The 27,249-nt window shown below is 36.8% G+C and overlaps 1 protein-coding gene across 1 annotated transcript in view; it reads right to left on the bottom strand.

The window, feature by feature from the left end:
• The window catches only part of MALRD1 (MAM and LDL receptor class A domain containing 1), a 687,535-nt gene that overhangs the window by 501,163 nt on the left and 159,123 nt on the right, over nt 1-27,249 (bottom strand). The window contains exon 18 of the mRNA XM_008002435.3: nt 26,587-26,999. Coding sequence (XP_008000626.3) covers nt 26,587-26,999 — 413 coding nt within the window. The remainder of the gene's footprint in view (nt 1-26,586; nt 27,000-27,249) is intronic.

Raw genomic sequence — 27,249 nt, 5'->3', positions numbered from 1 at the left:
AATCTCTTTGCTTTATACTTTTCCCCTAGACTTCAACCAATTTTTTCCTTTATTGTCCCAACCGACGGACTGTTATTTCCACTGTGATGTCCCACAGAAGCTTCAAGGGTTTGAAATAGCTAAAAAAAACAATGCATCTTTCTCCCTAAAACTCCCTCTCCCACTTCTAAATTTCAACTAATGGCTCCTCCTGTTATTCCCACCAGAATCCTGAATGATCCCTATTTCTCCTCATTCACTCCATACATGTAAATCTCATTAATGTTACTTTCTAGATATTTCATGAATCCTTTTCATTCTGTCTGTACTAGACTGTGTTCCTAGTTTAGACCCTGGTGGTTGGTGGTCTCTTACCTAGGTCTCTAACCTAGGGGTGTGTGTGTGTGTGTGTGTGTGTCCTGAGTATTTATTACTTCTGGCTTTTGTTCGTTGTTGAATATCCAGAATCTACAGGGAACTTAAATCAATTAGAAAAAAAATAACCCAATTAAAAAATAGACAAAGGACATGAACAAACACTTCTCAAAATAACATATACAAATGGCCAACAAATACATGAAAAAATGCTTAGAATCACTAATCATCAGAAAAGTACAAATCAAAACACAATGAGATACCATCTCATACCAGTTGGAATGGCTATTATTAAAAAGTCAAAATACAACAGATGCCAGCAGGACTGTGGAGAAGAAATGTCTGTATATTTTTAGCTATAGCCCTACTTCAAACGTCTCCCCCTTACAGCCAAGACAGCAGCCTATCTAAAGAACGCTTACCTGATGGAAACCTTCAATGGCTCCCATGGCCTACAGGTCAATGCACTAATTCATGACTGTAACATCAGAGACATCCTTGATCTGGCTACTGGTCTAGCCCTCTCTGACTCAAGCTTTATAAACCGTGCATTCTGGAACTTTTTAGTTGTTTTCCACGTCAGCATGCTACTTCCTATCCATGTAGATTTGCAGAGACCTTCTCATCTTTTTAATTCCCAACTCCCACTCTCAACATGGGCCATCTCCTACCCATGCTTCAAAACCTAAACAAAACAACACCTTCCGTGACACCACCATACATAGTCAGATGCCATCCCCTTTGTATTGTAGTTATTTGCTTGTGTGTCTGTCTCACTTTGATCTCTTTAAAATGAACTCCAAGAGGGCAATGATCATCTACTATTTGTGTTAATATCTCCACCAAGTGGCATAGTGTCTGGAGTATAGTGGGAGCTATTTTCAAGGAACAAAAGATTGTATCTATACCAATAGACATGAATTAGCACTTTTTTTTTTTTTTAAGATAAGCTCCCTTTGAACTAAGTCAATGTTTACAAGGGGAGTTATACTAAAAAGTTCACTTTTGCTGCTTACGTTTCATTTCTTTCAGGCAATTAATTCATTGTTATTATTAAATCGATACTTTTCATTGATATTGAAAAGAGAGAAATAAACTAATGGTTATCTCCATTAGAGTACATTTGTTCATATCTATCAGTAAAATGTTAATTATCTGAAAGTCAATAATAAAATATAAACTGTGATCTTAAATGTTTTTAGGGCCTTGAAAATAGTTAGAATTCATGTCAGTATACAAAAAAAGAAAAGGAGGGTATTTTTAAGATATGAAAAAGTTTATTTTAGTTTCTTAATAGGGATTTTTGTGACCCTTACAACATGCAAGAATTATAGAGTTCAATTAATTATAATTTTTAAAATAGAATTAATAGTTTTAGAATTAGAAACAATTTATAGATCATTTTATTATTCTTTTGAGGAATCAGGTCATCAGAAGATCAAGGAACACCTATAAGGTCACTAGATCCCTTGATGGAAAAATTAAATTTTAGAATCCAGGTATTCTAACTCCTGTCTTGATACTATTTCTACTTTATTATGTTGCTTCCCAGGGCTTTAAAAAATAAAAAAAGCTGGGAAATTACCTTTGCTTTGCATGTAGAGCACCAAATATCAAACTCATCATAAAAGCATAACATGCATACATCAAAAACAAAACATAAAAACTTCATATTAAAAGCATCTCAAAACAATCAAATATAATAGGGAAACCTTTTACAAAGGCAACACTCCCCCTTAAAAAACAAGAAACCAATTAGAGAAAAAAGAAATTCAATATAAACATGTTGGAATATAACCTAATTCATTTTAATCCAATGCTTCAAATTGAAGCAAACTGGCACTAATGTTATTTTCCTTGATCATTACAATCTTGTTTTGCATTACATTATGCTATGCTTTGTATTAAACATAAAATCAATTTTTCATCTTAACACATGCTAGAAACACATGTTGGAAATCAGTAGAAAGTGTATTTTTTTCTAACTATTTTTTTCTTTGAAAAAGGTTTGGAAAAAAAATCTTTTACGATTTTAAATTTTAATAACTTAAAGAATGTAATTTTTTATTTGTTTTTGAGATGGAGTTTCTCTCTTGTCACTTAGGCTGGAGTACAATGAGCGTGATCTCAGCTCACTGTAATCTCCACCTCCCAGGTTCAAATGATTCTCCTGTCTCAGCCTCCCGAGTAGCTGGGATGACAGACACTCTCCACCACACCTGGCTAATTTTTGTATTTCTAGTAGAGACACGGTTTCATCATGTTGGCCAGGCTGGTCTCAAACTCCTGACCTCAGGCGATCCGCCCACCTCGGCCTCCCAAGGAGCTGGGACTATAGGCATGAGCCACCGCACCCAGACAACTGAATGGTTTTTAACTCAGAGGATAAATGCTTGAGGCGATGGAAAGGCCATTCCTCATGATGGGATTATTTCACATTGCATGCCTGTATCCAAACATCTCATGTGCCCCACAAATATATACACCCATTATGTACCCACAAAAAATTTATAAAATAATTAAAATATTTTAAAACTAAATTTTTTTTTTTTTAATTAAGCAACCTTATTTAAGTAAAATCATTCTTCCTCATTCCTCAGTCCTGAGATCTACCAGAAAGAATTAGAAACACCTTAAAGATTACAAAGTGTTAAACATAAGTGTGGAGGGGACAAGCTGGATGCCTGAACCATTTTGTTCTATCTCTAGGACAGTGAAAGAGCACAAAGCAGGGTCAGAGTGGGGGGCACATATTCTGTTGGGCATTGTCACCACTATATTCGCTGAAATTCATCTGCATGCTTGTACGTGTACTTTTGATTCTGCCTGATACGCTGAAAATTATATGAAATTGTTCTCTATTCTTTAGGTAATTGTAACCTAAGTGCTAATATTAAGCTTAGAATTTATATGAAATATTTATATCCATAACAAAACATTTCAGCTATTTCCTGGATAACAATCTCACTTCACCCTGCACAAAACATGCACGTGATCATGTTACTCTGCACTGGTTTGAGTCCGAAGAGACTTTTGTTTTTAAAATAATTTAGGTTAGTAGTTAAAATATGAACTTTGGGCCAGGCGTGGTGGCTCGTGCCTGTAGTCCCAGCACTTCGGGAGGCCAAGGCGGGTGGATGGCTTGAAGTCAGGAGTTGGAGACCAGCCTGGCCAACATGGTGAAACCCCATCTCTACTAAAAATAATACAAAAATTAGGTGGCTGTGGTGGCGAGTGCCCATAATCCCAGCTACCTGGGAGGCTGAGGCAGGAGAATTGCTTGAGCCTGGGAAGTTGAGGTTGCAGTGAGCAGAGATCCCACCACTGCACTCCAAAAGAAACAACAAACAAAACAATTCGAGAGTCGCAATGAAAATCTTAACAACCTGCTTCTACTACTCATTGTTGTTTTAATTTTAATTTTGACCTGATTTTAGACTGATAGTAAAATGCGCAAATAACACAAAGTGCCCCCTATGTCCCTCACCCTACTTCCCCTAATGCTAAATTTTCAGAGCCATCCTTGTTTTCTCTATAAAAGAGCAGAATTCTCCTTTTAGAGATTTGGAAAGATTATTAAAATATAAGTTAGAAAATTCAGTACCTGGCATGTATAAAATATTAAATAAATATTAGTCATGCTTAATTATTTTGTTTTAAGTCTATATGACTCAAGTTTTGGTAGAAATATAGGCTAGGAAAAAAAAAAAAACAAAACAGAAAGCGAGACTCTGTGATTCGACTTGGGCTTATAGAACAGACTGTACTAGTCTGTCCTCATGCTGCTAATAAAGTCATACCCAAGACTAGGTAATTTATAAAGGAAAGAGATTTAAAGAACTCACAGTTCCACATGGCTGGGAAGGCCTCACAATCATGGCAGAAGGCGAAAAAGAAGCAAAGGCACATCTTAAATGGTAGCAGAGCAGATCGCCTGTGTAGGGAAACTCCCATTTTAAAACCATCAGATCTCATGAGACTTACTCACTACCACGAGAACAGGATGGGGGAAGCCAGCCCTATGATTCAATTGTCTCCACCTGGCTCCATCCTTGACATGTGGGGATAATTACAACTCAGGGTGAGATCTGGGTGGAGACACAGGCGAATCATATCAATGACTAATTAGGGTTATGCCCAGAACCTAATGAAAACCTGTCTGAGGCCAAGTTCCCTGTAAAGCAGACTTGAGAGAGACATTTGTGTAGAGAACATTTATTAGGTAACTTCCTAGGAACCAAGGACTGTGGGGGAAAGGCTGAATTGGATAAAGGGAGTTGAGATATGAGGCAGTCACAACAAATACCTCAGCTAATCTCAAGGGGGAGCTGAGAAGCTGGGGTGACCCTTCAGAGTTGCCCTAAGTTGAGGCAGGAATATAGAGTTTTAATACCTTTCATTGGCCATTCTTCAGACATGAGTTGTCCCCAAGGATGGACATCAGCTTGACAAGTTATTAATTCATTCTCCTGAGAATAAATTCTAGAGAGAATCAGCTGAGAGGCATGATCTGCCAACACTCCCAATAGCTAGGCAAACTTCAGTTTTGAGGGAGGATTTGGGTCACACACAATAGTCTCCACAACCAATTATTCATGAGAAATTTTATGTAGGCAGAGCTAATTCATGGCCAGTGAATCAAAACTACATAATCTATTTGGTTAAGCAACAGAAACTAAAAACCATCATTCTGAGCAAACTATTGCAAGGACAGAAAAGCAAACACCACATGTTCTCACTCATAGGTGGGAACTGAACAATGAGAACAGTTGGACACAGGTTGGGGAACATCACACACTGGGGCCTGTCGTGGGGGGGCGGGGAAGCAGGGAGGGATAGCATTAGGAGATATACCTAATGTAAATGACGAGTTAATGGGTGCAGCACACCAACATGGCACATGTATACATATGTAACAAACCTGCAAGTTGTGCACATGTACCCTAGAACTTAAAGTATAATAATAAAAAAGATAAAATCTATATATTGACACTCAATGTTTTTAATGCATTTCATATGTTTTGCCTTGCATTTGTTTATTTGCTTTTAAGAACCTTTAGAGAACAATAATTACTAATATAATATAGAGTAGCACGTCACAGAGGTGAAAAGCTAACTCACTCCCTCTTCCCAGAACCTGGAACAACTAAAGATCCTAAGCATTGTCAACTGTGGTATCTCATATAGTTTGGATGTTTGTCCCCTTCAAATCTCATGTTAAAATGTGATCCCCAGTGCTAGAGATAGATGCCTCCTGAACGGCTTGGTACTGCCCTCTTGGTAATGAATGAGTTCTCACCCTATGAGTTCATGCAAGATCTGGAGGAGACTGACACCTCCTCCCTGTCTCTCTTGCTTCCTCTCTCACCATGTGACACACTGGTTTCCCTTCACCTTCCACCACGACTGGAAGCCTTCTGAGGCCCTCCCTGGAAGCAGGTGCCAATACTATGCTTCATGTACAGCCTGCAGAACCAGGAGCCAAATAAACCTCATTTCTTTATAAATTTCCGAGACTCAGGTTATTTCTTTATAACAATGCAAATGGGCTAACAAACTATCATTCATAGATAGTTTATTAGTCCATTCCCATGCCACTGATAAAGACATACCCAAGACCGGGTAATTTAAGTAAAAAGAGGTTTAATGAACTCACAGTTCCACATGACTGAGGAGGCCTCACAATTATAACAGAAGGCGAAAGGCACATCTTACATGGCAGCAGGCAAACAGCGAATAAGAACCAAGTGAAAGGGGTTTCCCCTTATAAAACCATCAGATCTCATAAGACTTATTCACTACCACTAGAAGAGTATGGGGAAAACCATCCCCATGATTCAATTATCCTCCACCGGGTCCCTCCCACAACATGTGAATTATGGGAGCTACAATTCAAGATGAGATTTGGGTGAGGACACAGCCAAACCATATCAGACAGTAATAACTTTCAACTGAATATAGCTAGGCTTTCTGTCAGTGGGCCATAGCAGTCTAGAGAATACTTCGAGAAACTCTGGGAACAGCAGATATAGAGGTTAGATCTAGAGATTTTGAACAAAGTTTAGTGTTACAATGCATTGGTGACCATAGACAAAAGGTGTTTGTTGTTGTTATAGTTTGTTTTCTGTCTTGTTTTTCATCACGGGAGGACAAAAGGAAAAAAGGAGGGCAATGGTGAAGGGGAATGGAAAAAGACCTGCTTTTGTATGGGTGGAAGTTACTAAACAAGAGAATAAATTTGGAATATACAACAAATGCAAATCAAGTTAGAAACATGAAAGGCATGATTGAGGCCATGGTTCTAATAGAGATCAGTCAGTGGAACCAGAAGCATCCCACACCCAGAGAGGCTGCAGAGCCATTGCCTTCTCCTCTGTCAATGCTAAATTAATGAAATGGAACTCACAGAAGCACTATGTAATTAAATATTCATGGGACACAAGCCAATTTTGAAAAAGTTTCATTGATTAGTGAAAATATATTTTGTTGTAAATACCTCCTCAAAACATTTCAGGAAAAAAAAATAAAGCTATAGTTTTCCTCTAGAAATATTTAACTTCATTATACCAGTTTACTTTTTTTTACCTAATACATTCTGATATATTATTACATGGGTTAAAGATGTTCGATTCATGCCATTGTGGAAAGCACACATAATTTAGGCAATAATGCAAATTCTTTCCAAATTCTTTTATCGGTGTCACTTTATTTTTATTTCAAACACAATACAAAATTACAGGATGCTATCAAAGTGATGCTACAAAACCCCACTAAAATTTTTTGAATTCTTCAAATTACACACATACACACACACACACACACACACACACACACACACACACCATACATGCATTCCCCATACAAGCCTTTTTTGTGGGGTCTGAGTAAATAACTGTCATTTTATTTTCAATTTTTCATTTTGAAATAAAGACTTACCACAAAAGTTGCAAAAATACATGCCTTTTTGAAGTAAAGTCTTGAGAAAGTTGTTTGGTGTATTCTTTTTTTTTCTTTTTTGAGATGGAGTCGTGCTCTGTTGCCCAGGCTGGAGTACAGTGGCACAATCTCGGCTCACTGCAAGCTCCACCTCCCAGGTTCACGCCATTCCCCTGCCTCAGCTTCCCAAGTAGAAGTAGCTGGGACTACAGGCACCTGTCACCACGCCCGACTAATTTTTTTTTTTTTTTTTTGTATTTTTTTTAGTAGAGACGGGGTTTCACCGTGTTAGCCAGGATGGTTTCGATCTCCTGACCTTGTGATCCGCCTGCCTCGGCCTCCCAAAGTGCTGGGATTACAGGCGTGAGCCACTATGCCTGGCCTGGTGTATTCTTTATAGTGAAAAAAGAAATCACGTGTATATGCTGTGTAATAAAAGCATGCTAAGATTGTTAGACATGCGATTTCATCAGAGACTCCAATATAGAGCATAGCCGTAAGGACAGCCTAAGAGTGTTCTAATTGAAACGTGTTGGAAGAAGATTCTAATTTCTTTCAACCCTTCTCAAGTTTGTACTCAGCACATTTCCACTCTATAAAAATAACTCCTGCTCTGCAACTAATCTTCACAGATAAGCTCCAAATATATTTACAGCTCCATTTAAGTATAATGTACACACAGTAAAATTCAGCCTTTTAAATGTGCAATTTAATGGGTTATGGCGGATGAGTATCATCATTTGACCACAATCATGATCAAGATACAGAAAATCTGCATCATCACAAAATGTTTTCTTTTGCTGTTTTGCATTTGATCTTTTCTCCATTCCTGAACACAGGCAACCACTAATCTGCTTCTGTTGCTACAGTTTGCATTTGCTAGAGTATCTTACTAGTGCAATGATACATTGGTGTCTTTGATGGCTAGCTTCTTTCACTCAACATAATGCTTTTGAGATTCATTTATATGGCTGTTGTATCAGTTTACTCCTTTTTATTGTTGAGTGGTACTACATCTATGGACTTGCCACAACTGGTTTATCCATTTACAAGTTGATGGATACATCTGCTATGAACTTCAAGGATGAGGCTTGGCATACATATGTTTTTATCTATTTTGAGTCGCAGTGGAGTTATTTAGCCATACGATCAGTACTAAGATTAATGTTAAAAGAAACTATCAAACTGCTTTCCAAAATGTCTGTACCGTTTTGAAGTCCCACCAGCCAGGTGTGAATAGCAATTCTTCACATCGTGTAGTATGGTCAGTTCTGCTCATGTCAGCCACTCCAGTGGGTGTACAGTAGTACCTCAATGTGGTTTTAACTTGCATTTCCCTGATGACAAGTAATGTTAAGTATCTTTTCATCTGCATATTGGGCATCATCTCTTTTTAAATTAAAATGTCTGTACAAATATTTGGCCCATTTAGGTCAAAATAATATGTTAAATGAGTTGTGTTTTGTTCTTTAGCTTTGTACTTATGGGTACATTCTAGATACAAGTTCTTTGTCAGACATATTTAAAATTATTCTGTCCCAATTTGTGGTTTGCCTTTTCATTTTTTGATGCTATGTTTTAAATACAAAAGTTTTAATTTGATGAAGTCCAACTTACTATTTTTTTCTATTTTCATCTATTCTTTTCTTATCTAAAAATGTTTTAGCTATAGTAAGAGTATTAAAATATTTTTCCTATTTAGTAAGCTTTATACTTTTTATATTTACATTATGTATATGATACATGTTGAGTTAATTTGAGGATATGGTGTGAGGTAATTCTGAAGTTCATATTCTCCATTTAATATCCAGTTTTAATAGGACCATCTTTATAAAGACTTTTCCTTATTGAATTATTGTGGCAACTTTGGCCATGTAAGGCTGGATATCTTTCTAAATCATTCATTCTGTTTCACTGACACATACTATCTCTTCTTCATGCCAATAACTTTACTGTATTGGTAAGTGTAGCTTTATGATATGTCTTGAAATTTGGAAACATACTATGTCTTCATGCCAATAACTGTACTGTATTGGTTAGTGTAGCTTTACAATATGTCTTGAAATTTGGAAAGTTCTCCAACTTTGTTCCTCTTCCTAAAACATTCTCTGGCTATTCCAGGACTTTTGCATTTAAAAGAAAATAGAATCTGCTTAGTAATTTCTTCAGAAACGCCTATAGGTTTGATTTGGATTGTGCCAAATCTGGAGATCAGTTTCAGAAGAATTATCTTCTAATAAGTACAAAATATATATTTATCAATGAACTTGATACATATTTCTACCTATTCAATTTCTCATATTAGTGATTTGGAAATTTTGGATTGGCATACCTTTCATTAAATTTATTCTGAACTATTTTATTATTTTTGAGGCTATTATAAGTTGAATTGCTTACATAATTTTATTTTCTAGTTGGTGTTGATTGTGTATAGAAATACAATTGATTTTATTTATTGATCTTTCATCTCACAGCTTTTTAAAATTCACTTCATACCTCTAGCACGTTTCTGCAGATGCCTAAGAATTTTCTATGTATATATTTACATCACATGAGAATAGTTTTTTCTTTCTTCCCAACTTGGATATCACTTATTTCTTCTTTTCTTTTCTTTTTCTTTCTTCCTTCTGTCCATTCCTCCTTCCTTCCCTCCTTTCTTTATCCCTGTTTTAGAATCAGTTTTGTAATTTATCCAAAAGGACCTATAAGTTTTCATAGGAATTACACTAAATCTGGAGATCAATTTCAGGAGAAATTGATTGACAGGAGAATTATCATCTCATAAGTATTAAATATTTATCAATGAACTTGGTATATATTTCCACTTATTTAATATTTAATGCAATACTTCAAAGAACTGGGGAGAGATGACATCATTGCATTTTTCACCATCTTATGTAGAAAGTATTAAGGCTTTCACCATTTTAAGTAAGATGTTTGCTATAAATTTTTTGTAAACACGTAATCAGTTTGAAAATGTACTCTTCTATCCTTAGTTTGCTGGGAGTTTTTAATTTAAAAAATATGTTGTATTTTGTAAATTCCTTTTTTGCATCTATTGAGAGTGTCATGTGATTTTTCTCCCTTTTTCTGTCAATATGGTAGATTTTCAGTTGTTGAAACCAACATGAGATAAATCCCATTTTGTTAAAACACATTATCATTTTTAAATATTCCTAGACTCAACTTGCTAATATTGTATTAAGAATGTTGCATCTAAGTTCATAATGGTTATCAGTCTGTCACTGTTGAGTTGTGACATCCGTATTTGCTTTTGGTATCAAGATAATCCACACAAAACATCTACTTCTCTCATCAGTAATAATCTGACCAAGGATAACACCAAGAGTTATAAAGGAAGCTGTCATTACCTGTGGCAGCAGAGATACCAGAGATGCCAAAAAGGAAAGCAAGGCTAAATTTTCAAATATAATCACATGAAATGTCAGAAAGCCAGGCGATGGAAACATAGGAGAGCAATGTCTTAGAGGTCAAAACAAGTAGTTAAGTACTGCACATGATAATAAAAAGTGGAGTCTTCCTAAAGCAGAGCCTGGCTGCTGCCTAGCTTCTTCGACAATTCTTGGTAGGTTTTCATGGCTTTAGAAGGGTTTATAATTTAGGTAAACTTATAGTCAGGGAAACGGTGGGTGTAGGTTGGCTCTGTACAAATGAAGCAATTATAGGAGCACTGCAGTTAGAAAGAAAATGATACTGATGATACTTTGGTCATACTAATACATGCTAATGATAATCATAGCAATCACGCTAATGACAGAAAAAATACATATGTAACATTAACATGCATCTATTTGCATATATACATATGTGAATAGAAACATGGATTTAAAGATATGAAAGTATAGAAATAGCCTACACCTGATAAAAATATGCTTATACACAATAACAAACATCAGTATAAACAGAGGTTTTGGTGTATCACAGAATTCTCCAATAGATCACAATTTTGACATTATGGGAAGTGACTTCTATTTTTATCATTTTTAGAACCTTTCTTTATCTCCATTATCTCCATTCTCTACTTCCAACATTCCTGGAGACTGAGTTCAAGGATCAGTAAATATTCTCAACCTTAACCATAGTAGACTTCATTCATTCCATATATGTTTGTTATTTTTCCCCATTGGCAGAAGGCTTTATGCCATAAAATATAAAACATATCTTTGACAAACCTGACAAAAACAAGCAATGGGGAAAGATTCACTATTTAATAAATGGTGATGGGAAAACTGACTAGCCATATGAAGAAAACTGAAACTGGACCCCTTCCTTACACTTTATAAAAAAATTAACTCAAGACGGATTAAAGACTTAACCATAAGACCTAAAACCATAAAAACTCTAGAAGAAAACCTAGCCAATATCATTCAGGACATAGGCATAGGCAAAAACTTCATGACTAAAACACCAATAGCAATGGCAACAAAAGCCAAAATTGACAAATGGGATCTAATTAAACTAAAGAGCTTCTGCACAGCAAAAGAAACTATCATCTGAGTGAACAGGCAACTTACAGAGTGGGAGAAATTTTTGCAATCTATCCATCTAACAAAGGGCTAATATCCAGAATCTACAAGGAACTTAAACAAATTTACAAGAAAAAACCAAACAACCATTTCTCATTCCATTCTACCAAATCTAGTCAGAAGTCTGGGTGAGGTGGCTTGGCAGTATCTATGAGCAGAAACCATTCACGTGGCTGGTATATGTGCTTCCGCGGAACTAAGGGAAAAAGAGAAGGAGGGAGGGAGAAAAGAAAGAAGAAGGAAATTCAGGGCAAAGGATATGAACAGACACGTCTCAAAATAAGACATTTATGCAGCCAACAAACATATGAAAAAAAGCTCATCATAGGCTGGGTGTGGTGGCTCACGCCTGTAATCCCAGCACTTTGGGAGGCCAAGGAGGGTGGATCACAAGGTCAGGGGTTTGAGACCAGCCTCGCCAATATGGTGAAACCCTGTCTCTACTAAAAACACAAAAAAACACTTTAACCAGGCATGGTGGTACATACCTGTAATCCCGGCTACTCAAGAGGCTAAGGCAGGAGAATTGCTTGAACACATGAGGTGGAGGTTGTAGTAAGCCGAAATCATGCCACTGCACTCCACTCTGGGTGACAGAGTGAGACTCTTGTCTCAAAAAAAAAAAAAAAAAAAGCTCATCATCACTGGCCCAATGAGATACCAACTTGTGCCAGCTAGAATGGCAATCATTACAAAGTCAGGAAACAACAGGTGCTAGGGAGGATGCAGAGAAATAGGAACACTTTTACACTGTTGGTGGGAGTGTAAATTAGTTCAACCACTGTGGAAGATAGTGTGGCGATTCCTCAAGGATCCAGAATTAGAAATACCATTTGACCCAGCAATCTCATTACCAGGTATATATACAAAGGATTATAAATCATTCTACTATAAAGACACATTGACATATGTTTATTGCAGCACTATTCACAATGGCAAAGACTAGGAACCAACCCAAATGCCCATCAGTGATAGACTGGATAAAGAACATATGGCACATATACACCATGGAATACTATGCAGCCACAAAGAAGGATGAGTTCATGTCCTTTGCAGAGACAAGAATGAAGCTGGAAACCATTATTTCAGCAAACTAACACAGGAACAGAAAACCAAACACCGCATGTTCTCACTCATAAATGGGAGTTGAACAATGAGAACACATGGACGCAGGGAGGGTAACATTACACACCAGGGTATGTCAGTGGGTCGGGGGGCTAGGGGAAGGATAGCATTAGGAGAAATACTTAATGTAGATGACGGGACGATGGGTGCAGTAAACCACCACAGCACGTGTATACCTATTTCACAAACCTGCAAGTTCTGCACATGTATCCCAGAACTTAATATACATACACACACACACACACACACACACACACACACACACACACACATATCTTCTATTCAAGTACAAAACAGGCCTAATAATATTTAAGTTTAACTTAAAAACTTCAAAACGGTAAAAATAGAAATATGCTTCTCACACAGTGACATAATAAAGCAAGCTAAAATGTATGTTTGAGTTAAAAAAAAATTGCTTAGGAGACATCTTGAATTCCATTCCAAGGAACTAGTTTTTAAAAGTTTACAATCAGATTTCAGTTTGGCAAAAGGCGACAATGCTGTTTTGAAAATAATTTCTGAAAATAGCTTCCCCAGCAGTTCCAAATGGCAGTCCTGATACAAGGAAGTCTGGGCAATTTTGTTACCACCAGGAACACTGAGTTTCTTTACAGACCTTGAAATTCTGGGAGTCTCTCAAATAATAATAAACTATAATCTTTTATTTTACATACAAATATTTTTTAATGTTAATATAAAAGCTTGTGTATGAACTAAAATTGTCAATCTGCCACTTTTAAGAAAGAAGAATCCATTACGTCCCTAATCTATAGTGAGTTGATATGTTCCATAAGCCGTTCTGGAAGGAGGCTATACTCAGAGCATAAATTGGTATAGATCGCTTTGCTCTCACAGATAGCAACATAGTATTTTCTGCTGAATGGGAAAAAGTTTAAGGCATAAATCAAGATAAAGCAATCAGCTGACAAAGAATTACAAAGAGGCCCCATACCTTTTCCTTAGTGAACGCCATGTGACATATTGATTTTCCACTGAAGATAAAAGTCAAAATCATGTGTCATCAATATAAGCAAGCAAAACAATTTGGTTCAATATGTTATAGTACTTTACAACAAAAAAAAAACTTGCAGAGAAAAGACAAATCTGAAACGTTGCACGTGATTCAAACAAGTCTGGACCAGCAGAGACATTTCAGAGGTCATTGCTAGGAGTAAAGGATACATTAGAGAGAAATAAACTCCTGCTTTTTTTGTTTATATACCTATATACACAGATACCATCTGATTAAGATGATTGATACCAGGTATGGTATTTGAAGGTATAGTTACTTACAAAATAATTAATCCCTTAGGATCTAATGCAGTTTTCTTCATATTACACCTTTACACATGTATATTTAAATACTTCCTTGAGAAGTGGAAGCTAGCCAGGAGGCTGTTAGCATATGCAGTATATTTCTGCAAATTCCAAAATGGTAAATAAATCCTACAATCAAAATTTCAACCCTATCTAGAGGCCCTCAGCTGGATAGCATCATCACAGCAAAAATCTGCAAAATCAGACGTGGCCGCCCCAGACACAAAGTCTATGTTTCTCATTCCAGTCTACTAAATCCAGTCAGAAGTCTGGGTGAGGTGGCTTGGCAGTATCTATGAGCAGAAAGCATTCAAATGACTGGTATCTGTGATTCTGGTGAACTAAGGGAAAAAGAGAAGGAGGGAGGGAGAAAAGAAAGAAGAGGGATCCCATTTGTCAATTTTGGCTTTTGCTGCCGTTGCTTTTGGTGTTTTAGACATGAAGTCTTTGCCCATGCCTATGTCCTGAATGGTACTACCTAGGTTTTCCTCTAGGGTTTTTATGGTATTAGGTCTAACATTTAAGTCTCTAAACCATCATTCTTAGCAAACTATCACAAGAACAGAAAACCAAACACCGAATGTTCTCACTCATAGGTGGGAACTGAATAATGAGATCACTTGGACTCGGGAAGGGGAACATCACACACCGGGGCCTATCATGGGGAGGGGGGAGGGGGGAGGGATTGCATTGGGAGTTATACCTGATGTAAATGACGAGTTGATGGGTGCTGACGAGTTGATGGGTGCAGCACAGCAACATGGCACAAGTATACATATGTAACAAACCTGCACGTTATGCACATGTACCCTAGAACTTAAAGTATAATAATAATTAAAAAAAAAAAAAAGAAAAGAAAGAAAGAAGAGGGAAAGGCAAGGAGAGAGGAAGGGAAGGAGGCTGGGAAGAAGGGATGGAGGAAGCAAGGGAGGGAGGAATAAAGGCAGGAAGTTACACCAAGTTTCAAAACTGGCCACGGACTGAGAAGGGTTAAGAGACAAATTGAATTTAAAGCATTTATGTTCCTACTTTTTCTTATTCATATTTTTCTTACCCATTCTAGGAAATGAGTAATTCCACTGTGCTCTGATAGCATCCTTCAATAAAGAAGAAAAATATATTTTCCCCCAGGAGGATTTTGTAGTGAAAGAGATATCATAATTTTTTTTAAATGTTGTTTATAATATAATTTGTTTTTTCATTTGTAGGGTGTGTCTTAAATCCTAAATGGTACATCATTTTTTAATACTTCTAGTAATAAAATGTTTCTGAAGTTATGTTGCAAATAACATAGGACCATGTTTAATAATGTTAAGTTGATCCCACTTTCCCTGAAATTATATACAGAAATGCTGAAAGTATAAATTACATATGCAGCTTCATGGAATATTTTTCTTCCAAGTGTGAATTTGCTAGAATTTGCATTGAAAGAGGTTGGAAGGAGGCTGCTGTTATGAATCCTGTGTAAGCAACACTCAGATTTGTTGCTTACTGAACAGTATGCTAAATCTCACTTCACAACGCAAATTCTAGCATAGATCTAGAATGCATCTGGGTCAAATTCTTAAAAAGAAAGTTCTTCTCAAGTTAGTTGTAATGGTAGCTAATTTAAAAATTAATGTTTTGTGATTCTGATAAAAACATTTGTGGTGAACCAACAATAAAGGCAGCTGAAGATAGTGGTATGAAAAAGTTATTTTTCATGATGTACTTGGATGTTCTTGTAAGAAATTATACTTTTGGAGGGTCGGTAATATGCTCGCTGTATAAGAGTTAAGATGTTTTTAGAAGTTATTGTCAGAATTTTGCTTTAATAGTGTGATAAAGTGTCCATTCTCTCTCTCTCATTTTCATTCAACAGCCCCTACAAATTGAGCCTGGTTCAAAGCTCTTTCCCTCTTGGAATATGACTCCTCCCATGTCCCTCTACACAGGCTGTTCTATAACAAATTATTTTGCTGTCTTGATTTTTCACAGAGACATGCTAGTAGTAGAGAGCCAGGAGAAAGAAAGATGTCCTATATAAAAGGTCTGCTAGAAAAATAAATCAGCCCTGAGTTCTAAGGATACTAAACAACTTTTAAAAATTCAAGCAAGCCATACTAAACACATTAATTATAACCAAATTAGATAAAACAATGAAACTTATCCAAAAAGAAAAAGTACATCAACTTTCTAGGTTTAAAATTGTTTAAGGCTGCCATCCAAGGACCATCTATGATAACAAGTACAGTAGTCTGTATTGACACAAAGTTTTAGTGATAGATGTAATTTCATTCTTCCACTGGTGGTGTTCTGGATTAAATGGAATATCTGCTGATCAAATCTGAATGCATCCCATAATATTAGTATGTAGGATCCCAGATCTGCAGACACTATCTCTTTCTCAGATCTACACTTTCAATATCATGTTAGTTAAAATGAGAAGTATGATAGAAAATGTCTTTTAGAAAAGAAATATTGGCTGGGTATGGTGGCTCATGCCTGTAATCCCAACACTCTGAAAGGCCAAGGTGAGAGGATCTCTTGAGCTCAAGAATTTGAGACTAGCTTGGGTAACATAGTGAGACCTCATATCTATAAAAAATTTTAAAAATTAGCCGGGTGTGGTCGTGCATGCCTGTAGGCGCAGCTACTTCGGAGGCTGAATCAAGAGGATCACTTGAGCCTGGGAGTGTGAGGCTGCAGTGAACTATGAACATGGCACTGAACTGCAGTTTGGGCTACAGAGTGAGAACTTGTCTTCAAAAAAATAAAAAAAAGAAGAAAAAAAATTGGAACTATTGTGTTGACACACACTATGGTACTCTTTTTTATATAAACTATTTCTTTGTAGTATTCTAGAGAATTTAAGACCAATTTACCATTTAATAATTTAGTATGGCATATTATTGCATTAGTATAGGATGTTATTATATAATTAGTATAAGTGACCAGTGCTGCAACAACCACATTCCAAAAGATATTGTGATCCTCCAAAATTACAATGTCTAAATGCCATTATTCTCCTTCATAAGAGCATTATACCATAATTTTTCAGCACCATGAAAATCTACAAATGCCCTCTAAAATTTATTTAGAAAACATGTGGGAAAAAAATACAGTTTCAGAAGATTCCAATATTTTGAAAATTAGCCTTTTTGGAATAAACAATTCTTTATGACATATAAATAAACACATTTTTCAGACTAGTGGGGTAGCATGTGGATCAGTCAAAATAATTAGATTACTAAAACTTGTAATCATATTAGAAAAATGGTTTACTCAGGAAATCATTGGAATTATTAGCCTTCAAGTTGCTCTATATTGAATCCGATAATAATTAAGATAATACTTCATTTTTCAGTATAATAGCTCTCTAGTATTTTTTGTTTCTTATTTAATATAGATTATATTTATTTCTGTGAATAATATGGATAAAGATCATTACAGTGCCAAGATCACTGGGTTCAAAACCCGGAAACCTCAAATCTATTCTTTGCTCTTAAATACCTACTAGACTTTAAAGAAGACAGAGTTTCTGGACTCTAATTTCTCTATCTATAGAATAAATGGGTTAGACCAAAGAACTCCTTTCTGCTTATAAATTTTCTAATTATATGACTGAGCGTACACCGGGAAAACAGTCTATCTCCTGTATAAATTAATGATGGAAATGAAAACCACCATGTCTCATGGAATTAACCACATTAATATTAACATCAACTGCTCAGAAGGACTTAAGTGCAAGTGTCACAGGAATTCTGAAGCACAGAGAACTAAAAATAAGAATATAACACTCTTCGTATTTTCAAAGAAGATTTTAATAATTTATATAAACACAGTAGCCTGTTCATAAAAAAAAGAAAGGTGACGTCTTAGCATATTCAGGGTTCAACCAAACTACTTGAATGTAAATCAAAGTAATATTCACCTAACTAACATAATTGGCATGAATAATTTTAAGTAAAACACCTTTATTTGATATTAAATGTGAACAATAAGCCAAAACAGAGAAAATTAATAAATTGATCATTTATTGAAATTGAAATAAAAATATATAATTATTAAAGCCTCTTACATACATAAACCAATCATCGCTTAAATGAGCTGACATACTAGCTCCATAGTTTCAAGTCACTAAGGAATTCTTATGAACTCAATAAAGAAACCAGAATTAAGCACAAAGAATGACGAACTGGAAAGGAGTCCTCGCTTTCTATCTTCTAATTAGGAGTACAATCATTCAGTCAAACAGTCATTCAACAAACATTTAGCATACAGCTTCTGGATACCAGGTACTGGGTTAGGCACTAGAGCAACAAGGACATAGTCCCTGCATTCAGTGAGCTCACAGGCAAGTAAACAAGTAAGTATAAAGATTGCATGATTGGCCGGGAGCAGTGGCTCATGCCTGTAATCCCAGTACTTTGTGAGGCCTAGGTGAGTAGATCACGAGGTCAAGAGATTTGAGACCATTCTGGCAAACATGGTGAAACCCCGTCTCTACTAAAAATAAAAAAATTAGCTGTGCATGGTGACACACACCAGTAGTTACTCAAGAGGCTGAGGCAAGAGAATCACTTGAACCTGGGAGGTTGAGGTTGCAGTGAGCCAAGATCGTGCTACTGCACTCCAGCCCGGTGACAGAGTGAGACTCTGTCTCAAAAAAAAAAAAAAAAAAAAAAAAAAAGACTGCATGATAAACGTATATCTACAAAGGGCACAAAGGAATGAGTAGCTAATCCCCTGAAGACATATGGAGCAGTCAGTGTAAGCTTCAGGAAAAAGTAACAGAAACTGAAGTAAAAAACTAACCTGAATCTGAAAAAAAATGAGTACTTTCCAAGCATGTTTCAAGGCAGAAGTTGCAGGATGCAGAAGTCTTCCCAAGTACAAAAAGAGAATGAACTCTGGACTATTCGCAACTTAAGGCATACAGGAATCAGTAAATGTAGGGATGAGAGGCACACAGAAATATGGGCAAAAACAGGAATTTTGACTTTATTCCATAAATTATGGAAAGCCACCAATGAGTTTTAAGTAATAAAATACTAAGACCAGTTTTCCATTTTAGAAAGATCAATTTGATTTCAGTGAGGAGGTCCAAAAATGAGAGCAGCAAGGCCAGATAGAAGGTACTATTGCAACTAACTATGGTTGGAGATGCAGACTAAAACTAAAGTGAAATCATTTAGCAGACAGAGCGTGGATATAAGAGCCATCAGTTTGGCCTCTGCACATCTTTACTGTTATATTGATAACATGGGGATGAAAATAAATATTATTTGTATTTAAACTATTATTGTTACGTGAAGATTAAACAAATAACATATTATGACATCTGATATTCAAGAAATATTCATTAAGTCTTGAAAATAGGAAAGATGAAAGGAAGGAAAAAAGGAAGGAAACAGGGAGAGGGGAGGAAGGGAGGAGAAACAGAGAATATGGGAAGGAGAGAGAGGGAAAATAATAAGAAAGAAGTAGAAAGCTGAGTACCGTTGCTCACGCCTGTAATCCCAGCACTTTGGGTGGCTGAGTCAGGCAGATCACAAGGTCAGGAGTTCAAGACCAGCCTGGCCAATATGGTGAAACCCCGTCTCCACTAAAAATACAAAAATTAGCTGAGTGTGGTGGCATGTGCCTGTAGTCCCAGCTACTCAGGAGGTTGAGGCAGGAGAATCACTTGACCCCAGGAGGCAGAGGTTGCAATGAGCCGAGATTGCGCCACTGCACTCCAGCCTGAGTGACAAAGCAGGACTCTGTCTCAAAAAAAAAAAAAAAAGAAAAGAAAGAAAGAATCAGAAAAAGATATAGTATTTCTTACTTAGCAGACGCTACTCTCATTTTTCAATACTCTGCCTTTCTAATGTATCACTGACAAGGAAAGAGGCCTGAATAATTGACTGAAGTCAGAATAGGTAAGGCACTCCCCCTGTGAATATATGAGAGGCCTTAAAAAGCTCATGGAAAACATATATTATGAAAAAAACTATGCGAAGATTTCAATTTTGGCAGCAAAATAAACTTATACTACTTTATTATAGCATGTCCGAACGGGATCTAGTTTGAGACACTAAGAAGGAGTAGACATTAGTTTGAAAAGAGCCCCTATCAGAGCAATGTAAATTCTGCTAAAATTGAAGCAAGAACAAACCTTAAATTATGATAAAGCTTAGGTGAAAGAACGGTGAAATCATCGATGCTTTACAAGAAGCTTGGGGGGACAATGCACCAAAGAAATTAGTAGTTCACAAGTGGATAGCTTTCTTAAAGAAGAAACAAGATGATGTGGAAGATGAAGTGCACAGGGACAGACCATCCACAGTAATTTGCAAGGAAAAAAATTAATCCTGTTTGTGCCCTAATTGAAGAGGACTGATAATCAACAGCACAAACAATAGCCAACACCATAGACATCCTAATTGGTTCAGCTTACACAGTTCTGACTGAAAAATTAAAGTTGAACACACTTTCCACTGCATGGGTGCCAGAAGTGTTGTGCCCAGATCAGCTGCAGACAAGAGCAGAGCTCTCAAGGGAAATTTTAAAGAACTAGGGTCAAGATCCTGAAGCATTTCTTTGAAGAACTGTACCAGAAGATAAAACCTGGCTTTCCCAGTATGATCCTGAGGACAAAACACAATCAAAGTAATGGCTACCAAGAGTTGGAAGTGATTCAGTCAAAGCAAAGGGGGATCACTCAAGAGCAAAAGTCATGGCAACAGCTTTTTGGGGACATTCCAGGCATTTTGTTTGTTGATTTTGTGGAAGGTCAAAGAACAATAATATCTGCTTATCCTGAGAGTGTTTTGAATAAGTTAGCCAAAGTTTTAGTGGAAAATACCTGGTGAAGTTTTAGCAGAGAGCCTTCTAACACCACAATGTTTCTGCTTATTCCTCTCATCAAGCAAAGGCAATTTTGTGAGAGTCTCAATGGAAAATCGTCAGGCATCCACCTTACAGCTCTGATTTGGCTCTTTCTGACTTGTTTTTGTTTCCCAATCTCAACAAACGTGTAAAGGACACCCATTGTTCTTAAGCTAATAATGTATAAAAGACTGCATTGACATTGTTACGTTCCCAGGACCATCACTTCTTTAGGGATGAAAAAACGAAGATCACATTTTCAATGTTTATCTTTTAACTTCATTTTTCCACAAACTTTTTGAAGTTCCTACATACAAATGAGCACTTACAAAATAAGCAGAGAGTCTCATTCAATGGCAGGAAGTTCTGAGCCATCTAAAAATTATTTTAAGCAAGTTCAATGTGTAGCAACAGACTGTATTGGCAAATACCAGTTAGGTTGACTTCTGCAATGACCATGATGGAGTAACAAGAACTAGACTTTCTCTCCCTCCTGAAACAACCAAAAAAATGGCCAAAATATATGCCACAGGCCGGGAGCGGTGGCTCACGCCTGTAATCCCAGCACTTTGAGAGGCCGAGGCGGGCGGATCACAAGGTCAGGAGATCGAGACCACGGTGAAACCCCGTCTCTACTAAAAATACAAAAAAATTAGCCAGGCGCGGTGGCGGGCGCCTGTAGTCCCAGCTACCCAGGAGGCTGAGGCGTGAATGGCATGAACCCGGGAGGCAGAGCTTGCAGTGAGCCAAGATCGCACCACTGCACTCCAGCCTGGGCGACAGAGCGAGACTCCGTCTCAAAAAGAAAAAAAAAAAAAAAATATATATATATATATATATATATGCCACAAAAGTTTGCAAGACGCTGTAAAGTCAATCTCAAACAAGGTGAGCCCGACAACTGCTCTAATTTATGCCTGGAAAGGTTTTCCAGCCCCCTACTCCAGGAGAAGAGCTGAGGAGGAGCCCATTGTTCTCCCTGAGCTGAGGGGACAGAGCTGAGAGTCCACAGAAACCATGTTGACATGAGCTCTCAGGACAAAGTTTCAGAGAAGAAGGGGCTGCACAGAAAGAGAACTCCGGAGCTCTGCAAAGGGTCCCCCTAAAGTACATAGCTAAGTACTTGTTGGGACAGGCCTAGAGAAAGGTACCTGAAGTTGGGGAAAGAACACCCAGAGAGGATGAAAGGTAACAGTACACGTGCTCACCAATGTCCAGTAATAATGCTTATTTTACCAGCCAGACCACAAACACTTCAAGATTCACAGGGATACCCAGAAGGGTCTTGCCTCACTAGTTGGGCGTAATTAGCTCTAAAATGAGAACTGGTCTGATCCCACCTAATGAATTTTTAAAGCAAGACCAAAAAGAGTCAAACTCTTTCCAACTAAACTTAAATACATACCAATACAAAGATCAATAATATTTATATATACTTCTAGCACTCAATAAGATAAAATTCACCATATCTGACATCCAGACACAAATTAGCAGGGAAGCAACAGTAACAATAAAAGACAGAAAAATATGGCTCATAATGAGGAGAAAAATCACTCAGTCAGAACTGATCCAGAGTAAATCCAGATGCCAGAATTATCAGTTTAAATACATTAAAATGCTTATTTAAAACAGTATTCTATAAGTTCTAAAATAGAGATATACAAGATACACTAAAGGGGGCCAGGCGCAGTGGCTCATGCCTGTAATCTCAGCATTTTGGGAGGCCAAGGCAGGCGAATCATGAACTCAGGAGTTCAAGACCAGCCTGACCAATAAGGTGAAAGCCCATCTCTACTAAAAATACAAAAATTAGCTGGGCATGGTGGCATGCAGCTGTAGTCCCAGCTACTCAGTAGGCTGATAGCACATTAGTCATTAAAGAAGAAAAGATAGACACTTCTCAAAATAAAATACAGAGAGAAAATAAATTTTTAAAAAACATGAACACAGCAATAGTAGACAGTAAATTTCAAGTCACTGAATTTATGTATAATCTAAGTTCTCAAAGGAGAGGAGAAAGAAGATGTGAAAACATTTGGGACTTTGAGTAAGGCAAAGCTTTCTTTGATATGACCCCACAGCATGATTTATAAAATAATATATTGATAAGAAGAACTCATCAAATTAAAAAAAAAAATCTGCTCTTCAAAAGAATCCATTAAGAGACTGAAAAGACAAGCTGCAGGCTGGGAGAAAATATTTGCAATTCATATATCTGATAAAAGGCTTGCATCAAAAATATATTTTAAAAGCTCCAAATTTAATAATGAAAAGCAAACAACCCCATTTAAAACTTGGGTGCAAGACTGGAACAGACATTTATTTCAAAGTAGACATTTGTTTGGTAAATAAGCACATATGCTCAACATAATTAATACTTAGGGCAATGCAAATTAAAACCACAATGAGACGCCACTCTCTATTTTTAAATAGCTAAGATTAGCATGACTGATAATAGTCAGCCAAGCAGTGGCTTGGATGTGGAAAAGCTGAAACTCTCATACACTGCTGATGGGAATTTAAAAAAGTGTAAACTTTGTAAAACAGTTTAAGAGTCCCTTGAAAAGTTAAATATACCTCTGCCATAAGACTCAGCCATTGCACTCCTGGGTATTTACCCAAGAGAAATAAAAGTAGGTATTCATATAATGTTATCAGCACAAATGTTCATAGCACATGTATTCATAATAGCTCAAACTAGAAACGGTCTAGATATCAATCAATACATTAATGAATCAACTTGCTTTGTCCAAATTATGGATACATGCTATGACATGAATGAATCTCAAAATAATCGTTCTAGATGAAACAAGGCAGACTCTAGAGGCAAAACGTGCAGAGAAAAAGACAAAATGTCAGACAAAAGAGTACATAGTGTAAAATTTTATTTATATAAAATTTTGACTGTATGAATTACTGTCTAGTGAGAGAAAGCACTTCGGTGGCTGGTAAGTGCCAGGAATGAGGGGCCAGAGAAACGTATTATAGAGGCATCAGGACTGGAGGTGAAGCATATTTCCATTACCTTGATTGTGTGTTGATAGTTTCAAAACTTTCAATATATTTAGTTTATTATACGTTATACAAAATAAAATTTGTAATATAAATCAAAAGATTGAACTGAAGTTTCATGTGTAATGATTTTCTGAGCCTTTACTGACCATGGTACACATGAAAGCATTGGCTGATTATTTCAACTGACGTTAACAAGCAAACTGGTTCCTGTACACTTACATGTACAATTTATTCCTATCTTCTTTCTTTCATGTTACATGAGTGATCTTGAAAAATCTCTGCATTTTTCTTTACACAAACACAGCATGAGTACCTCCTATTTGCTGGGCCCTATGCTAGGTAATTCCATCTATCATATCACAGTTAATTAAAATGCTGGTTGTTATTGCTGCTGTTTCTCAGTAGAACAGAAACTATGTCTATCCATTATTCAATGGATAAAAAATATCCTGTTCCTTAAATCAGAGGCCCACCCTGCCCAACTTCTTTTTTTTTTTTTGAGGAGTCATGCTCTGTTGCCCAGGCTGGAGTGCAGTAGCACATCTCAGTTCACTGCAACTTCTGCCTCCCAGGTTCAAGCAATTCTCCTGCCTCAGCCTCTCAAGTAGCTGGGATTACAGGTGCATGCCTGGTTAATTGTTTTGTATTTTTAGTAGAGATAGGATTTTGCCATGTTGCCCAGGCTGGTCTTGATCTTCTGACCTCAAGTAATCCTCCCGCCTTGGTCTCCCAGTCTTGGGATTACAGGTGTGATTCAGGCCCCATTTTTTACTCACTAGAATGACAAATCCACACAGCATGGAGAATCTCTGATTTCATCTTTTTGGGCCTGAATCTTACTATCATTATTATTTAAGACTAAAAGGAGCCTTAGATAAAATCAATCAGAACACTCCATTTGTAACCCAACGTGGGTCTCAAACCTCAAGTTTCATGTTTAAGGTTCATGACGAAAGTGTTCCTTGGTTAGTCACGCATCGATCTGGCTATGAAGCTGCTTTCCTGTAAAGTTGATATTCTCCTGGAAACCAATCCTTGAGTAAATATCATAAGAAGGGTTTATCCACTACATACTTGCTCAATGCAAATTATAATTGACCCAATAAAACCTTAAGAATTAATCTGAAGTGGATAAGCCATTATTACATAAAAGTCAAAGGACCTCCTTTCCATTTCATTCCATATGATTACATGTACCTTACGCTGTGGCAGAGAGGAACGATTCCACACTATAGATGGGGGATTCATTCTCATGCTTACATGTACCTTACCCTGTGGCTGACCAGAACGATGCCACACTATAGATGAGGGATTCGTTCTCAAGCTTTTGGTTTATAATCTGGACAAATCTCCTATTCCAATGTGTTCTTCACTGTACAATCTACATCTATGACTTTTAGACGATTTCAAAAGGTGACCTGGAGCTAAGTTCTTGGTTACAAAACTGTTAACTAGATTTAGATACTTAGATAGATATAGTGCTTTAAATATGGGTAACTAAAGAAGTTTAGCACATGCAAAAAAAAAAAAAAAAAAAAAAAGTTTAGCCAGGGACAGGTAAGAACTGTTTTCCAGTATGTTATGTGTAGATCAATTTGACTATAGGATGAAAGAACAAATATTCAAGCCCCCTGCATGTTATAGGCTGTATGATATGCTGGAAAGTAAATACATGTTCATTCATCAGAAACTGTGAGTTCTGGTCCAAATCCCAGTTCTGCTGCCCATAAGCTATTTGGCCAAGGATAAACAACCAGCACTCTAAGATTTTTTCTTTGAATCTACAAAATTGGCTGAAAGGACTTCTGACTTACCAAAATCAGGAAATTGCTGAGATAATCAGATAGATAATATATAAAATTCCTTTACAAAACTGTTAACAGCCACATACGCATTTGAGCTTGCTACAGTAAGTCTGACTGTTAGAAAACAACATGTGAAATCTGAAGTAAAGAATATTCCCCTAGGAGTAAGGAGAACGATATTCAAATTCTAATTATTCCTCAGAGAAGCTGATTGTTGAATAAAGCCTGGATTTCTGTTACTTACCTATAAAAAGATAAAAATAAAATGAAATAAGGAAAATCACAGATTTCAGAGTCTGTGCTTTTTGCAAAGTATCAGAGATTATGCAAAACTCTTCCCTCCACTTCCAGGTTGTTCATTTCAGTAGAACAATTACTTGAAATTGGAAGGACCTGCAGCTGTTTCCAATGGCCTCATGTTCATCTTCAGAAATTCTAATCTTACATTATTGGAGGTAGTCAAGGAGGAAACAATGTAAAGAGCTTTGATACACCCTCAATTAAATGATAAATGTGTGTCAATGTAATTTTGATCAAATTCCACTTACTTTCAATTCAAGAATACAGTGATCTTTCATATTCTTTAGACATTCGGATGCATTTCAAATGTACATTATAAAACCCATTATCCATACCTGAAAGGGCTGCCTGCTGGAAATGTTGAGGTGTTTCCTAATCCATCTGTTGCCTTGATTCCCAAATATCTGCCACAGCAGCTGTCCCCTTGAGTCTCTCCAGATTCGTTGGTAGATTGCCAACCTATAAATCTGCTTTCCAAACATGTGGTAATAGAAGCGGAAGGTGCAGCCTTTTGTATCAGTGGCATTAAGGATTGGGCTGAGTAAGGCAGCACTGTCTTGAAAAGCCTGTGGCTCTGAAGATTCTATGTAGAGATAGTGTCCTTTAGCTGTGCCCAGAGTGTTATCTTTCATTGGCCCTGTGTTAAGTGTTGGAGTTGGACCCTGGCTCCTGGTCCAATCAAAGTCATCTTTTGTATCTTGTTCCCAGTTACAGATTCCATTTTCAAAGTTACACTGCAGCTCAGGTGCTGAAATCCACATTTAAAAAAAGCAAAAGATAATTAGGGACAAAAATACATGCAACCACATTCTATTTATTAATATTTAAAGAATGCTAGTTGATACTTTGCTCATGCCAGGGTAAGCCACTTTATTTTTAAAAATCCAACACCAAAGATTTTTTTAAAAAAAAAGTTTGTGTTTCTAAGTGATATATCAATTAATAATATTTTATGAACTAAAGATGGAATTGCTTTGGACATTTTTTTCCAAACATTT

This window comes from Chlorocebus sabaeus, chromosome 9 (assembly GCF_047675955.1).
Source record: "Chlorocebus sabaeus isolate Y175 chromosome 9, mChlSab1.0.hap1, whole genome shotgun sequence".
In the NCBI taxonomy this organism is placed as follows: domain Eukaryota; kingdom Metazoa; phylum Chordata; class Mammalia; order Primates; family Cercopithecidae; genus Chlorocebus; species Chlorocebus sabaeus.
This window is presented reverse-complemented; position numbering and strand designations above follow the sequence as displayed.